Consider the following 17,790-nt stretch of genomic DNA (forward strand, 5'->3'; position numbering starts at 1 on the left):
AATACACCTCGATGACCCCAAGCTCTTTGGACACTAACTAACAGTAGTGTGATGGGGTAGGGATGCTTTGATGCTTCAGGGTCTGAACAGCCTGGTATAACTGACTAAATCATGAATTTGTCTCTTAATTTGTAATCTTGAAGAAGAATGTCTGGTCATCAATTTGTGATCTGAAGCTTCAGTGCAACAATGACAAGGATCCGAAGCACTAGAAAATGTTCTAACTTAAACTTGTTTTCTTCAACCAATGAAATTATCTTTTAAAAACTGTGTTTTGTGCTTTCTCATGTTCTCATTGTATTACATTTTGTTTATTTGTTTATTAGAATTTTAATGTCATGTTTTACACTTTGGTTACATTCATGACAGAAACAGTAGTTACTCATTATACAAGATTCATCAGTTCACAAGGTTATATCGAATACAGTCATGGACAATTTTGTATCTCCAATTCACCTCACTTGCACATCTTTGGACTTTGGGAGGAACCCGGAGCACCCGGAGGAACCCACAAAGACACGGGGAGAACATGCAAACTCTACACAGAAAGGACCCGGACCGCCTCACCTGGGGATCGAACCCAGGACCTTCTTGCATATTACATTTTGTATGTTCTAAAAAAGGGGTTGTGGGCAGGGCTCTAACCCTAACACTAGACCACTTGATCACCTTTGATAATTTGTCTAGAAAACAAGATTTTCAACTGCAGTTTCTTCCATGTTCACTTCAGAATGGGTACATGCATTTATTTTATTGTTTAGATGTTTAGCTTATTGATTAAGAAAAAGAAGAGAAAGGCAAATGTCAAATAATAAAACTCCACTATGGCTATGGTTTTTGAGTCAACCACTCTTAAATTAACTTGCCAGCACCATACTCCCACCCCACCATATTGATGAAGGTGAACTAGGCATGCTAAGCCTTTTATACACACCACAGAGCATGGTAGTGCTGGTCCCGCACAACTGAAGAAACTCAAGTTTGGTACCTAGCTCTAATTATTGTCTGGGTGTATTTTTGTTTGGTCTTTTGATGTCTGTGTTGTTTAAGCATAATGCACCAAGAGAACACGTTTAAAAATGAGTACATTTATTGAAATATTTATGAATGTATTACATTTTAAGTTCAGAAGAAATCATCACAAAGAAGAAATAGGAAGTTTCACTTGTTCCAGTTGTTCCTGTAACACTGAAGTCGAGACTATAGCTTTCAGACCAGAGAGCAATGTCCATCATTGATGATAGTATGGTAAGACACTGGAAATTTAATCACGTACATCAGACCGGGCATTAAAAAGTGAAAACCCTTCAAACCAAATATCATGGTACCTCAGAGCATGGTACCTGAGGCAGAAGGAGGTTGCCATGGTAAGCAGGTGTAAAAAAAAAACTACTGTTGTGGTCAACAATTGGCAACCCTGAATATTACTGCAAGGGTTCTCTCTTTTTAAACTCTATTTATTAAGAATTTCAAAAACAAATGACATCACTTTTGTACACAGTCACCTTCCGATGCATTTTCCCCAGCATCGTACCAACCTTTTAATGCCATCAACAAAAATTTTTTTTGGCTGAGCTCGTAGCCACTGATGCACCGCTGCTTTCACATCATCATCACATGAAAATCTTCTTCCCCTTAAAGCTTCTCTGAACGTCCAAAAAGGTGGAAATCAGATGGCGCTAAATTAGGACTATAAGCGTCTCTCAGTCTCGACACGACACGAGCAATTACTACTCCTCCTGTCATTCTGACAATCAAAAGTGCTTATGATGTTGACCACAACTGTATATACTGGTGAAATGGAGCTTAAAGCAAACCTACACACATGTAGTTTTCAAACCATCTCACCATTCGATCTTTTCCTGCCTGTATCCTTTTAAAAAATGTGGTCTGTTTCAGTTCTTCTCTTCCTGTTTTTAGGTCCGTTTGCAGGTTAACCTTGGCGAGACTTATTGAATCTCTAAAAGCTTGAAATCTGGCTCGCCAGCCCTTTGCTTCTGACCCCTCATCTTCCAGTATCTCTTTCTGCCTTTGCTCTTTCAGGTTCTTTCTCTTCTTCTTCTCTTTGGTCTTTTTTCCCTTTGTTTTGTCCTCTGTCTCAAGCTTCTCTTTCTTCTGTTCGTCCTTTTTTTTCTCTTTCACAAAAACCACCATATTTTGCTTTCTTTTCTTTTTCTTCTCTGTTGTAGGAGCCTCCTCTGTCTCATTCACCTTTTGCTTTCGTTTCTTTTTCTTCTCTTTTATTACATTCTCCTCTTTCTTACTTTCATCTTGTATCTCTTTCTGAATTGTCCTGACAACACTGGCTTTTATCTTCCCTTCTTTCTGCCTTCTTTGTGCAGTCTTCTTCTTTTTCTCAAGTTTAGTTTTTTGCCTCATGATCTCTTGTTCTTTCATCATTTTCTGTGTCTCAAAAGTCTCTCTGTTGTTCTCCACTTTCTCTCTCTCTGCTGCAATTTTCTGCCATTCTTTTCTGATGGCCTTCCTCTGAACGTACTCCTCCTTATTCATTTTTTCCTTTTGTTGAATCATTTCTGCATAAGCCACCTTCTTCATGTACAACTTCATCAATCGTTCGACCTTCTTTTCCTTCTCTAAGGCTTCTTTTTCCATTCTGATTTTCATTTCTTCGATTTCAGCCTCTTTCTCCATTTCCAGAGTCTTCACTCGTAGTTTTGCCACCTCCTCAGCCTTCAGAGCTTTACAGAGCTCCTTTTCCTTGTTTTTTCTTTTCTGAAATTCCTTTTCTCTTTCCTTCATACTTTCTTCGAGAGCTTGTTCTTTTAAACATATTTCCTTTCCTTGAAATGTGAGCTCCTTCCTCTGCTGTATAAAATGAATCTCCTGCATCATCATCTGATCCTCCAGCTCCCTCATCCTCTTCCTCTCAAATTCAATGGCTGCCGTTTCTGCCTGAATTGCCTCTCTTTCAAATTCAGTCATCTTTAGTGCCTCCATTTTTGTCTCCTCTTTCTGTCTCTCCATTGCCATCAGTTTCTCTTTGATATCTTCCATTTCTTCTTTAATTCTCCTTTCTTTTCCTTTTATCTTTTTTTCCTCAGTTTTCCTCTCTTTCTGGAACATTTGTAGTTCCTTTTCCAACTCTGTAACAAAATATTACATTTAATTAGACACTCTGTTACCAAAAATACAATCTAAAATACAATCTAAAAATGAGACTAAAACAAACATATAAATGGTGAAGATGCATTGTATGTGTTTTTTTTCTACAAATGCTAACTATTTAGCAAGTGGGTCGTCTATGTTTACATTTCTAAGCAGTTTAGATGGTGGAGAGCCTTTTGAGGTAGAGATGCCTCTGGTGATTCTTACCAATTTTAAACATATCCAGATATTCCTCGTCCTTCTGCTCTCTCATCCTCTCTTCTTCACATTGAGCTTCAAGTCGGTTCATCTCATTATCAGTCTCACAGCACATCATGTCCTTGATTTTCTCCATATCTTCCAGGGTTCTAACACGCTCCTGGAGGAGACTTAGCTCTGAATCCTCCTGCCATTCCATCGCTTCCATGTTTATTAGTTTCTGAAAAAGAATGACATTTTAACTTGAGTTCAAAGCGTAACCCATTAATGGTCTCACCAAGAAAATAATTTCTTTGCATTTCTTTGTTTCTTGGGACTGTACCAACAACAAACAATTCATATTTTTTTACTAGTGCACACAGTATTTTAAATGAACCTCTACCAAACAGTTGAGATGATCACTGCAACTTTTCATGGATGATTTTTCAGCTGCAGCATCAAGATGACATTTAGGTTAGAAAGGCTGTTTTCTTAAAACCACAGTGTCACCTACCAGTATTTTTTAGTTTAACACATTTCAACAAAGGAGTAGATACAGCCGATCTTTAAATACAGTCTGTTGTTATTCAAGTTTTTCCACTTAAAGTAAACTCAAGCAAATGGTTGAGAAGACCATTAAAGGGTTAATATATTTGCCAACAAATTGTTGTTGTGCTAGTTTATAAAATGCTAAAATTAACCAGCACAGATCATTCATGTTTTCACAGCATTTGAATTAATGTTGCTTTAAATGATTGACATTACTTATTATTTATTATAATAATAATAATAATAATAATAATATATCTAATTTTATAACTGATATTTGAACTATTTGAACTATCTGATTTTTAAAAGTATATGAATATAATATAATACAAAACATACACATAATAATAAAAATAATAATACATCTATCTAATTTTATAACTAATATTTGAACTGATATCTGATTTTTAAAAGTATACAAATATAATTAATATAATACAAATAAAATAATACACATAATAATAATAATAATAATAAGACATCCAATTTTATAACTGATACTTGAACTATTTGAACTGATATCTGATTTTTAAAAAGTATACGAATATAATATAATACAAAAATACACATAATAATAATAATAATAATAATAATAGGGCAGTTGTAGCCTAGTGGTTAAGGTACTGGACTAGTAATCCAAAGGTCGCTGGTTTAAGCCCCACCACTGCCAGGTTTCCACTGTTGGGCCCTTGAGCAAGGCCCCTAACCCTCAATTGCTTAGACAATATACTGTCACAGTACTTTGGATAAAAGTGTCTGCTAAATGCTGAAAATTCAAATGTAATAACAATAATAATATGTCTAATTTTATAAATGATATTTGAACTATTTGAGCTATCTGATTTTTAAAAGTATAGGAATAAAATTAATATAATACAAATAATGTAATAATAATAATAAATCTAATTTTATAACTGATATTTGAATATCTGATTTTTAAAAGTATACGAATATAATATAATACAAAAATACACATAGTAATAATAGTAATAATGATAATGATAATAATAATAATAATAATAATAATAATAATAATAATAATAATAATAATAATAAGAGAACGCTAGTAAACATTATAATTACCGCTGTATTAGTTAAATACTGCAGTGATTAAGGTGATTAAGTGTTACTGCTGCTGCTCTGTAGTTTGTTAATCACCGAAATGAACAAACGGAATGTTTAGAATTTACTTCATGTTGTTACGTCACAACAGCGCTACATAAACGTCCACACGTGGAACACGTGATCTCGGGGTGCTGCCGGTACGTCACTGGTGCTCCGTATGCTACACGTAGGCGACACATTAAAATTTGTTATTAAAGTTTTGAAGACTGTTTGATCTCTCTCTCTCTCTCTCTCTCAGTGCAGCTCTGATCATGCGCTGACAGAGTTAGTAGTTTCTCCTTACAACATACGGCTGCCACCAAATAGTGGACACATCAGTATAAAATACATCCTCAATATATGTGGATAGTACACAACATTTTAGGGGGGGCAGGTGCACTGGGGCCCATAGCAGGGAGGGGGCCCTCCACGACATTAACTTAAACTTAAATATATAGCAAACACTGATATGTATGGAATAAATGACATTTGTTGAGGGGCCCCAAAAAATGTTTTGCACTGGGGCCCATGAGCTCCTAGTTACGCCACTGCAGCATTTAAATATAAAACATATACATGAATGCCTGAAAATAAGAAAAATCATATGTTGGCGTACAGCCTTTTTTATACATGTTATGTTCATAAAATTGCATATATAAATGAAATATATATGCTAACATATATGGATACTACATATAATACCATATACAATTGAATCATATAGATATGTTTAATATATGTACATACACACTTTTAATTATGGGTATTTCATATATGTTATAAACTAATATCTACATATATTACATACAGTATATCCAGAGGATACATGTATGTTATAATAATGTATGTGGAACATACGGTATGTGGTAAAAAAACCATTATTAATATAGGGACATATACAGTATGTCATAATTACATTTCCGTGTGGGAATGAACAACCAATCTTTTCCGTTCCCCACATTTCACATGTGCCATGTTGTATGGATGTTAGAAAGTCCAAATTAAACACTTTTAGCTATTGAAACAATGTTGTTCTTTAACGTGAACATTCTTAGATAATGCATATTAATTGTAAAGTCATGTCTCACAACTAAGAATAATCCAGTAACAATAAGTATTCATACTTGTCAGATATAAACTGCAGACTACGCTGTTGTGTGAAAGGAAGTATCTACAAGAGTAAAAGTAAACTGAGCTGAGGTGTGCAAAAAGGACATTTGAAAAATCACTGAATATAAATTAGGTAGTTCATCATAAAAAAAAATCAAGAATCTAGAATAATATAATCATACTGCCCATTTAAGTTTCTTTACAGAAGCCAAGTCAAGACAAGTCAACTTTATTTATATAGCGCTTTTTTACAGTAGACATTGTCTCAAAGCAACTTTACAAAATCCAGGACCAACAGATACAAAAATATTTGCAGGAAATTAGCTTAAAGCACATTGTATTCTTGCTCCTAATGAATCTTAGAGGACTGGCCAACAAAGTAGTAAAAAATAATAAACTGAAACTTTTTGGCTTAGATTTGTAGTTTTATGTGTGACCCTGAATCACAAGACAACTGGCCAAGTAAAGACATCTCCACTCTCCAAAATATACCAGTAGCATCATGTTACGAAGAGATGTTTTAGCAGCAGGGACTGCAATCTGGACACCAGACTGCAACCAGACTGCGGTCTGGACACAGTTGATGGCAAAATAAATTGTGCAGAGCATGCGATGAGCTTGATTGATCATACATCTTAAACGGCACAATTTAAGGACGTTGACCCAAATCACCCTGACAAATCAATACTGGATTGGTTTAGAATCAAGAAAATTAATGTTCATGATAGGCCCACTCAGTCCTGATCTTAACCTCATTGAACATCTGTTGCTGAATTTGGTAAAGAAAAATTGGTCAGTATTGGTACATTGGTGCTTATCACTCAATTTATTAAAATGTGTTAAAAAATATATAATAATAGTTGCCAAACACGCCATACTAAGTACTAAACAAGAAGGAATTTAACATATTTTAAATTCATATGTACATTAAGTACAGTTTTCTGTTTTAGTTTGGTCTTGACCTAAAAATCAGTGCTTGATTTTAAAGGTTCCTAATCAGATCAGTACAAAATTCAGGTAGTGACACTTGTGTAAAAAGGCAGGGGGATGAATACTTTAGGGCACTGTATTCTTGGGCTCTGTATTCTTGGCTGTTGCCCTCTGCAGAGGTATTTAAGAGAAAGCATACTGAAGACAGAAGGTTGGCGTCTGTACACTCAGAGCTATTAAAGAAATGCAGCGAGAGGAAGCTCTTGGAGGGGTAGGCGATCAATTTGTCAGAGGTCACTGGAGACCTTTGGCATGGAAATCTTTGACCCGTGGGACCCTAGACATCTCCCCACATCTCCGTGTCATATTAAAGCGCAGACTACCAGAGCAGTCACCTTTCTCTCTATGCATTCGTTTTAGACATCCAGAGAGACCCCATTGAACACCAGGGAAATCCCGTGATCAATACCTGGCTCTTTTAGTTTATGGCCTGGTTGCTGGATTCATCATGTCTCGGTGACACTGTGATTTAGCCCAGGTCAAGTAGAGGCCACTCTTTTCAAAATATAATTCTTAAAGATTTACTTTACACTAAAATAAACCTTGATTAGAGAAGCTGCAGTAGGAGCAGATGAGACGTTGACTAAAAGGAAAAAGAATAAAATGCTTTACTGTGCAAGGCTGAGCATCTGCACACAAGCCTAAGATTAAAATGCACAATGCTAGGAGTTGGCTGAGGTAATGTAAAGCACACCACCATCAGACTTGGAAGCAAATAGAAAAGCTGTCTTAAAGTCATTAAAGTCATTAATCTGGCAACATTATATAACAACAAACAAAAATAAATGACCAGTGCTGATAAGTGGTGCAACTGTGTTGGAGTTGATGGAGTAAGTGTTTTATAGAACTGGATATAATTCAGCCTTCGTTTACTGACTGTGAGCAGTTTAGCATGATCGTCTTGTGTCTGTGTTGGTCTCATAAAGGTACTCAGGTTCTCTCTCATCAGTTAAAATTTGCAGAAGATGGATTGGCTGTTTTAAATTGTGTAAACAGGTGAGTAGATGACTTATTGCCAGATGCCAATTTTATTCTGGTTGATGCTGGGCCCACCTAAACCCTGATCGGCATTAAGTGGTTAATAAATGTAATTAAATTAATGAATATTTTATATCAAAAGGAAGAAATAATATTAAAACACAGCACCAGCATGAATACAATTTTTAACCCAAAATACTTTTGTCTACAGATCGTATAGGGTGCCAATTTCCCAGAACACTTTGCTGTCAGATATTGCTAAAATAATGAAAGAAGGAATTATCAGGAGAAACTCCCCCACCACATACGAGGGCATTAGAGGAATGTCTTTGAGGGGTTTTCACTTGTAAAGTTCTCTTTGTGTCCTTTTAGTCTTTGAGAGTTTGAAAGCTGAGATGCTGTCCAGTACTGACTGGTTGCATTCAGACTCAGTATTCATATGCAAACAAGTTAGAGTTTGGACTTCTTGTATGAATATATGGATTGTGTTATGATACGCATGTCTAAGTTTATGTTGTGTGTGTAAGAAAATAGTAACTGGGCACTTTACTCTTAGTGCTTTGAGTATGTTTTATGTAATTTGTTAATTGCGTTTATATATACAGTGTATCACAAAAGTGAGTACACCCCTCACATTTCTGCAAATATTTCATTATATCTTTTCATGGGACAACACTATAGACATGAAACTTGGATATAACTTAGAGTAGTCAGTGTACAACTTGTATAGCAGTGTAGATTTACTGTCTTCTGAAAATAACTCAACACACAGCCATTAATGTCTAAATAGCTGGCAACATAAGTGAGTACACCCCACAGTGAACATGTCCAAATTGTGCCCAAAGTGTCAATATTTTGTGTGACCACCATTATTATCCAGCACTGCCTTAACCCTCCTGGGCATGGAATTCACCAGAGCTGCACAGGTTGCTACTGGAATCCTCTTCCACTCCTCCATGATGACATCACGGAGCTGGTGGATGTTAGACACCTTGAACTCCTCCACCTTCCACTTGAGGATGCGCCACAGGTGCTCAATTGGGTTTAGTCCATCACCTTTACCTTCAGCTTCCTCAGCAAGGCAGTTGTCATCTTGAAAGTTGTGTTTGGGGTCGTTATCCTGTTGGAAAACTGCCATGAGGCCCAGTTTTCGAAGGGAGGGGATCATGCTCTGTTTCAGAATGTCACAGTACATGTTGGAATTCATGTTTCCCTCAATGAACTGCAGCTCTCCAGTGCCAGCAGCACTCATGCAGCCCAAGACCATGATGCTACCACCACCATGCTTGACTGTAGGCAAGATACAGTTGTCTTGGTACTTCTCACCAGGGCGCCGCCACACATGCTGGACACCATCTGAGCCAAACAAGTTTATCTTGGTCTCGTCAGACCACAGGGCATTCCAGTAATCCATGTTCTTGGACTGCTTGTTTTCAGCAAACTGTTTGCGGGCTTTCTTGTGCGTCAGCTTCCTTCTGGGATGACGACCATGCAGACCGAGTTGATGCAGTGTGCGGCGTATGGTCTGAGCACTGACAGGCTGACCTCCCACGTCTTCAACCTCTGCAGCAATGCTGGCAGCACTCATGTCTATTTTTTAAAGCCAACCTCTGGATATGACGCCGAACACGTGGACTCAACTTCTTTGGTCGACCCTGGCGAAGCCTGTTCCGAGTGGAACCTGTCCTGGAAAACCGCTGTATGACCTTGGCCACCATGCTGTAGCTCAGTTTCAGGGTGTTAGCAATCTTCTTATAGCCCAGGCCATCTTTGTGGAGAGCAACAATTCTATTTCTCACATCCTCAGAGAGTTCTTTGCCATGAGGTGCCATGTTGAATATCCAGTGGCCAGTATGAAAGAATTGTACCCAAAACACCAAATTTAACAGCCCTGCTCCCCATTTACACCTGGGACCTTGACACATGACACCAGGGAGGGACAACGACACATTTGGGCACAATTTGGACATGTTCACTGTGGGGTGTACTCACTTATGTTGCCAGCTATTTAGACATTAATGGCTATGTGTTGAGTTATTTTCAGAAGACAGTAAATCTACACTGCTATACAAGCTGTACACTGACTACTCTAAGTTATATCCAAGTTTCATGTCTATAGTGTTGTCCCATGAAAAGATATAATGAAATATTTGCAGAAATGTGAGGGGTGTACTCAATTAATGACATTAATGGCTGTATATTGAGTTATTTTGAGGGAAGAATAAATTTACACTGTTATATAAGCTGCACACAGACTACTTTTCATTGTGTCAAAGTGTCATTTTGTCAGTGTTGTCCCATGAAAAGATATACTTAAATATCTGCAGAAATGTGAGGGGTGTACTCACTTTTGTGATACACTGTATATATATATATATATATATATATATATATATGAGACCACTAGTGCTATATATAGTGCATATATTTTTTATTTTCTAACTAAATCAAATGTTTTCATAAAATCATATAATCAGTGTAACAACGTTGAATCTTTTGTATCAGAATTATTTGTATTTGTTGTGGCCTGTTTATGATAGGAAATCAATAGCTTGTATTAACTTAAATGAGCTTCTGATAAGTAAATCAAATGTAAATACTCAAAGTCGTCTGAGCATGTGCTAAATGAGCTGTAACCATACATATAAAATGGGGGGTTCGGGGGTGAATCTGGCATTGTAAAACATTCCTGTCATATTAACAACTGATGGGAACACTTACAGATCCTAACATTATACATTATGTAAAGCTAGAGAGGTACTGTATGTGTGTATACCGGGGGGAAATTTTGAGCATATCTGAATATTGTCCCTCTAATGTATATTGTGATTACGGCCTTGGCTTCAATGGAAAAGAAAGGACTTAAGGAAATCTGACCGTCTGTACAAACATTTACATTTTTGCATTTAGCAGACGCCTTTATCCAAAGCGACTTACAGTACTGGGACAGCATACAGTCTGAGCAATTGAGGGTTAAGGACCTTGCTCGACGGCCCAACAGCAGCAACCTGGCACTGCTGGGGCTTGTACCAAATGACCAAATGACGAATTCTATTAAATATCTTTTATGCTGATTATATGATTTATTATGAAACACATCTTATTAAAATTGAGAAGAATGCTAAATAGAAGCAACCGTTGAGAGTCTCAGATTTTTGTAAAGACAAAAAACTGGATCCGACAAGATTGGGAAAAAAATGGGAGAAAAATGCATAAACAAACCCAGGTAATAAGGAGCTCACAAACGTTTTCTTGCAGCTGTAGGTTCATATTTCGAACAGCTCTTTAGAACAAATCCAGTTTTCTAGCCTGAACATAAGCCTATAATATTTTCAGGTTAATTGGTGACACTGAATTGACCTATAGGTGAATGGGTGTGTGTATGTGTGTCTGCCCTGCGATGGACTTGCGCACCATCCAGGGTGTTACTGTGTGCCTTGCGCCCATTGAAAAGCTGAAAAGCTGGGATAGGCTCCAGCACTCCCCTGCAACCCTGATTGGATAAGCGGTTAAAAAAAGTGAGTGAGGGAGAATCACAATCAATATCTTACATGGTAAATATACACAGGTTTTAATCAGGTCTTTTTTTTAGGATATCACTGCCTGGGATTATCAAATGATTATAGGACTGCTGAAATCCCTCGTTTGGATTACGCCACCTCCACTCCTTTACACAAAAGACTGGCGAACCATGAAGTGGAGGTTAAGCTTCTAAACAAAACAGTCTGAAGAGGGCATTGGGTAGCAGTGTTCACTCATGCATGATACTGCTTAATCCTGCTAGTGCTGGTACCTTTTGGATCGTTTCAGAGAGGAAAACAATCAGGAATGAGAGGAAGAGAAGAAAACAATGATTCCACATTTATTGCTAATACATAGTTTGTCCAGAAACACATGAAAACATGACCATTGTTAGGCATCCCATATCAAAACCTTGGACATCAATGTGGACTCATCTAAGAAACATCTAAGAAACAAGATTAGCAAAACCAGAGCAACTCAGGTCCTCAGGACCCATGATGCAGTTCAAAACCCTTCTCTACCAGCTGTGGCATTGTGCTGTCCGATTGGTAAATGTAAGTTTTAAATGAATGACCAGTACATCTGTCCCTGAATGCATACAACAGACTTCAACAACTGCATATCTTTAACAAGTCCTTTATTCTTCCACTTTCTCGCTCTCTGTGGGGGTCAGACAGGATCACAGAACCTCTGAGGTCGAAGGTTAGAAGTGCATTCCATACCCTCTTTTTCTGATAGCTATCTGACTCACTTCCTCCGTTCCTTACTATTCTCAGGAAGCTAGAGCCTAACATGCTAATCAGATGAGTTATTTACAAAGGTTGTCTATTTCTGCCCGAAACAAATTCTTAATGATAAAATAGGCTTCTAAAAACAATGCATGATGGTTAATATTGATATTTTGATTAATAATCATTGTCATGTAGCAATAAGCTTTACATTACTGGTTTGATGTTTGGTACACCAGATAATATAGACAAGAGACAGACCTACTAAGATGAAACTGCTTTTTATTGGTCCTAGGCTTTCATCTGGGTGCTTTCACTGGTAGACTTTTCCCTGTAGACGTTATTCATCTGAATAACATGGCAGCATGGCAGCTGTTGACCTTTGACTCAAACACTTAGTGGTGTCAGGGTTAGCAAGTACTGGAGGTCTGAGTGCTAGGCTAAAATGGTCTTGGACGCTTGTCTGGATCTGTGCTACTAAATGATGAATACTTTTAAGGCACCGATTAATACTCTGAACTGTCTGATAACACTCATTTGCACTATATGGTCAATATTTGTAGACACCTGATCTTTAGTCTCATTGGACATCATTTTCCAATATCATGGGCAGTCAGATGGAGTTTGCTTTCCTGTTTGTGGTCTTCTGGGAAGAATTTTCACAAGTTTTGGATTTGTGTCTGTCGGAATTTGTGTTCATTCAGTCACAATGAATGGGAGGTCAGGTGGATTAAGAGTCTCCATTTCAATTAACCCGATTGGTCTGTAAAGAGGTACATGTAAGCACTTTGTGCAGGTCACTTGTTCATCCTCACCAAACTGATCAAATAAAATCTTTATATACTCTTACACCGATCAGCCATAACATTAAAACCACCTACTTGTTTCTACACTCACTGTCCATGTTATCAGCTCCAATTACCATATAGAAGCACTTTGTAGTTCTACAATTACTGACTGAAGTCCATCTGTTTCTCTACATGCTTTGTTAGCCTGCTTTCACCCTGTTCTTCAATGGTCAGGACCCCCACAGGACCACTACAGAGCAGGTATTATTTGGGTGTTGGATCATTCTCAGCACTGCAGTGACACTGACATGGTGGTGGTGTGTTAGTGTGTGTTGTGCTCGTATGAGTGGATCAGACACAGCAGTGTTGATGGAGTTTTTAAACACCTCACTGTCACTGCTGGACTGAGAATAGTCCACCAACCAAAAATATCCAGCCAACAGCGCCCCGTGGGCAGCATCCTGTGACCACTGATGAAGGTTTAGAAGATGACCAACTCAAACAGCAGTAATAGATGAGCGATCGTCTCTGACTATACATCTACAAGATGAACCAACTGGGTAGTAGTGACAGTGAGTGGACACGGTATTTAAAAACTCCAGTAGTGCTGCAGTGTCTGATCCACTCATACCAGCACAACACACACTAACACACCACCACCATGTCAGTGTCACTGCAGTGCTGAGAATGATCCACCACCTAAATAATACCTGCTGGTTTTAATGTTATGGCTGATTAGTATATATAAGTGTGTGTTGCCTTTATATACTGTATATATACAGTGTATCACAAAAGTGAGTACACCCCTCACATTTCTGCAAATATTTCATTATATCTTTTCATGGGACAACACTATAGACATGAAACTTGGATATAACTTAGAGTAGTCAGTGTACAACTTGTATAGCAGTGTAGATTTACTGTCTTCTGAAAATAACTCAACACACAGCCATTAATGTCTAAATAGCTGGCAACATAAGTGAGTACATCCCACAGTGAACATGTCCAAATTGTGCCCAAATGTGTCGTTGTCCCTCCCTGGTGTCATGTGTCAGGGTTCCAGGTGTAAATGGGGAGCAGGGCTGTTAAATTTGGTGTTTTGGGTACAATTCTCTCATACTGGCCACTGGATATTCAACATGGCACCTCATGGCAAAGAACTCTCTGAGGATGTGAGAAATAGAATTGTTGCTCTCCACAAAGATGGCCTGGGCTATAAGAAGATTGCTAACACCCTGAAACTGAGCTACAGCATGGTGGCCAAGGTCATACAGCGGTTTTCCAGGACAGGTTCCACTCGGAACAGGCTTCGCCAGGGTCGACCAAAGAAGTTGAGTCCACGTGTTCGGCGTCATATCCAGAGGTTGGCTTTAAAAAATAGACACATGAGTGCTGCCAGCATTGCTGCAGAGGTTGAAGACGTGGGAGGTCAGCCTGTCAGTGCTCAGACCATACGCCGCACACTGCATCAACTCGGTCTGCATGGTCGTCATCCCAGAAGGAAGCTGACGCACAAGAAAGCCAGCAAACAGTTTGCTGAAAACAAGCAGTCCAAGAACATGGATTACTGGAATGCCCTGTGGTCTGACGAGACCAAGATAAACTTGTTTGGCTCAGATGGTGTCCAGCATGTGTGGCGGCGCCCTGGTGAGAAGTACTAAGACAACTGTATCTTGCCTACAGTCAAGCATGGTGGTGGTAGCATCATGGTCTTGGGCTGCATGAGTGTTGCTGGCACTGGAGAGCTGCAGTTCATTGAGGGAAACATGAATTCCAACATGTACTGTGACATTCTGAAACAGAGCATGATCCCCTCCCTTCGAAAACTGGGCCTCATGGCAGTTTTCCAACAGGATAACGACCCCAAACACAACCTCCAAGATGACAACTGCCCTGCTGAGGAAGCTGAAGGTAAAGGTGATGGACTAAACCCAATTAAGCACCTGTGGCGCATCCTCAAGTGGAAGGTGGAGGAGTTCAAGGTGTCTAACATCCACCAGCTCCGTGATGTCATCATGGAGGAGTGGAAGAGGATTCCATTAGCAACCTGTGCAGCTCTGGTGAATTCCATGCCCAGGAGGGTTAAGGCAGTGCTGGATAATAATGGTGGTCACACAAAATATTGACACTTTGGGCACAATTTGGACATGTTCACTGTGGGGTGTACTCACTTATGTTGCAGCTATTTAGACATTAATGGCTGTGTGTTGAGTTATTTTCAGAAGACAGTAAATCTACACTGCTATACAAGTTGTACACTGACTACTCTAAGTTATATCCAAGTTTTATTTCTATAGTGTTGTCCCATGAAAAGATATAATAAAATATTTGCAGAAATGTGAGGGGTGTACTCACTTTTGTGATACACTGTATATCTTTTAAGGTTTTTTTTTGCAAAGATAATTAATCATGGTGGAATATGAATAGGCAAACTGTTGGCAATAAGTAAAAGCATGTAATGAATTTAATAAAACTGATTTTATACATGTTAGCAGTGGCTGTGGCCAACACACCTGAACTCAACAATCAGGAGGGGTGTCCACATACTTTTTGTGACTGTTCAAAGCAGGTATTGCACAACATTTTCAACCTTTTGTGAGTATATTTACTTCAATTGTATAGGTGTACTGTACAATATTTCACAACATGCTTGCTTTTCAACTGCTTTATCCTGGTCAGGGTCGAGGCGGATTTGGAGCCACTGGGAAACATAGGCCGTAAAGCAGGAATACGCTGAACAGGGAGCCAATCGATCACCGCAGGTCTTCTGCCACATAAAAAATCCAGCTACAGTTTGACAAGTGACCAGAACTGAAAGGAAAACTGTTCGACACGGATGTGTAACACTGGTGGTTGTTGCACAACATTAAAAACCTACAGGAGAATTCATTTTTTCCAGTGGTTTGTTGCATGAGGACTGGATCATGCATCCAGATGTCGAACAGCTTTGGAAGGCCAATTTTTCTCTCACATATAATATAAGGTTTCCTCCTGCAGCAGCCTGTAATTAAACAATGCGATGGCAGGTTTCAGAAAATGCACAGCTTTGTTAGAAAGACTGCACTGTACGATGTAATTAAAGCTAGAAATCAGAAAAGAACACATATTTGTTATGCTGGTGCACTGATGAAACACATTTCTATAAATGGGTTATATTTTAGTCAGGGCTGCATTAATGCTCACACTTATCTAATGTTTAGATTCCGTTCTGTTTAAGAGGCCCAGACTGAGGGATTTGTGTAATGAGAGGTTGGAATGAGTCTACAGACCATGTGCTGAGAGGTTTGGCTCTCTGACGCCAGCCAATGTGGCAAGCTGAAATAAATGTAACAGCAGTCACCAGGGAAAAATACCTTATTACCTGGAGTAATTTGAAAAAAGCAAACCAGCAGAATTACTAATTAATTGCAATTGCAAAGGAAAAAGTCATTTTTTTTCTCCCCATTTTTAGCGCGTCCAATTTGTACCCGATTGCTTTATGCTTCCTCTCTACTGGTGCTGACCCCCGCCCCTGATTGAGGAGAGCGAACTGACACGTGAGCAGTACCCAACTGCATCTTTTCACCTGCATGAGTCGAGTTCACATGCCAATCAGCCCTGTGCACAGAGAGCCACACCCTGATCAGCATCATTCCTCCACTCTGTGCAGACGCCATCAATCAGCCAGCAGAGGTCGTAATTGCATCAGTTATGAGGTCCCTATCCGGCTCCCTATAACAGCCAAACGTTGTTCATATAGCCGCCCAGCTCAGCTGGATGGCAGAGCTGAGATTCGATACGATGTATTCGAAATCCCAGCTCTGGTGTGCTAGTGTATTTTACCTCTGCACCACCTGGGCAGCCCTGAAAAAGTACAATTTTAACAGCTATAGGGAGCTGGAACCCAACATAAAAGTACAAAGTACAAAAATAACGACACAATACTCAAAACCTTGCCCAGCTTACACAGCAGGTAGAACCTATAAATATTTTTATAATATCTTGGGGTAAATAAGTAGTTTTCCATAATCACCTTTCATCTGTGTACAGTAGAATCAAACGTTTACATACACGTGTGTTATTATAGAGCTAAAAGTACCTACAGAAAAAGTGTGTGAGGTCTAGCCCCAATACTCTAGAATCTAGAGCTTAAACTGCTCAACTTTAAAATATCTGGACACAACATCTGGACAGAATGTAAAATGTGTATAACACAGACCAGTGGCGGCTGCTGGTCTTTCAAAGAGGGGAAGCTCATTGTCGGCTTACATCATAAAATTTGTCAATTTATTTATACATAAATTCTGCCCTCTGTTCCTTTTCAAGAAAATGGCCTGTGATCCTATCACTCGCAATATCCGATAAGCCTCTGTAGCCACTCAAGACCTTTGACCTTCAGTCAAAAGCTTGGCTTGTCAAAGAATCTTGACATGGAGGAGAAAACATGGACGAGAAAGCAGACAATAGTGGTATAGAAGTGTTTCATGGCCAGGGTTGAGTAGCACTTGTTTGAGTGTGGGAGCGAGAGCAGTATATTAGTAAACAGCTGTAACCCTCACTGACCACCTGTACTCCATTCACATACCCCCCACAGTCCCCCTCTGTGTTATCCCACACTAAAGGTAACCTAAAGGAACAGGTTGTTAAGACTGGACCAACCGAACGTATGGGTATACCTTAAGGCCTGGACAGATTTTTCACCTTACCTGCTTTGTTCTGAGCACTATAAGGTAACTCAC

General features: G+C 38.9%; 1 protein-coding gene across 1 annotated transcript; it reads right to left on the reverse strand.

Moving 5' to 3' along the window:
* Window positions 1-1,072: 1,072 nt before the first annotated feature.
* LOC134329258 (golgin subfamily A member 6-like protein 22) lies at window positions 1,073-5,003 on the reverse strand. Its single transcript, XM_063010465.1, has 3 exons — window positions 4,936-5,003; window positions 3,334-3,544; window positions 1,073-3,104 (listed from the first exon to the last, which is right to left on the reverse strand). The coding sequence occupies exons 2-3, from the start codon at window positions 3,530-3,532 to the stop codon at window positions 1,807-1,809; spliced, it is 1,497 nt and encodes a 498-aa protein (XP_062866535.1). The 5' UTR covers window positions 3,533-3,544; window positions 4,936-5,003; the 3' UTR covers window positions 1,073-1,806.
* Between the last annotated feature and the right edge of the window lie 12,787 nt (window positions 5,004-17,790).

The sequence above is a fragment of the Trichomycterus rosablanca genome, chromosome 15, assembly GCF_030014385.1.
Source record: "Trichomycterus rosablanca isolate fTriRos1 chromosome 15, fTriRos1.hap1, whole genome shotgun sequence".
In the NCBI taxonomy this organism is placed as follows: domain Eukaryota; kingdom Metazoa; phylum Chordata; class Actinopteri; order Siluriformes; family Trichomycteridae; genus Trichomycterus; species Trichomycterus rosablanca.

Excerpts from the sequence above, each read along its gene's own strand:
- LOC134329258 (XM_063010465.1), bottom strand. The coding sequence starts at position 3,532 with ATGGAAGCGATGGAATGGCAGGAGGATTCAGAGCTAAGTCTCCTCCAG. Across the intron at positions 3,105-3,333 it reads TCTGGATATGTTTAAAATTG|AGTTGGAAAAGGAACTACAA; the intron begins GTAAGAATCACC and ends ATTTTGTTACAG.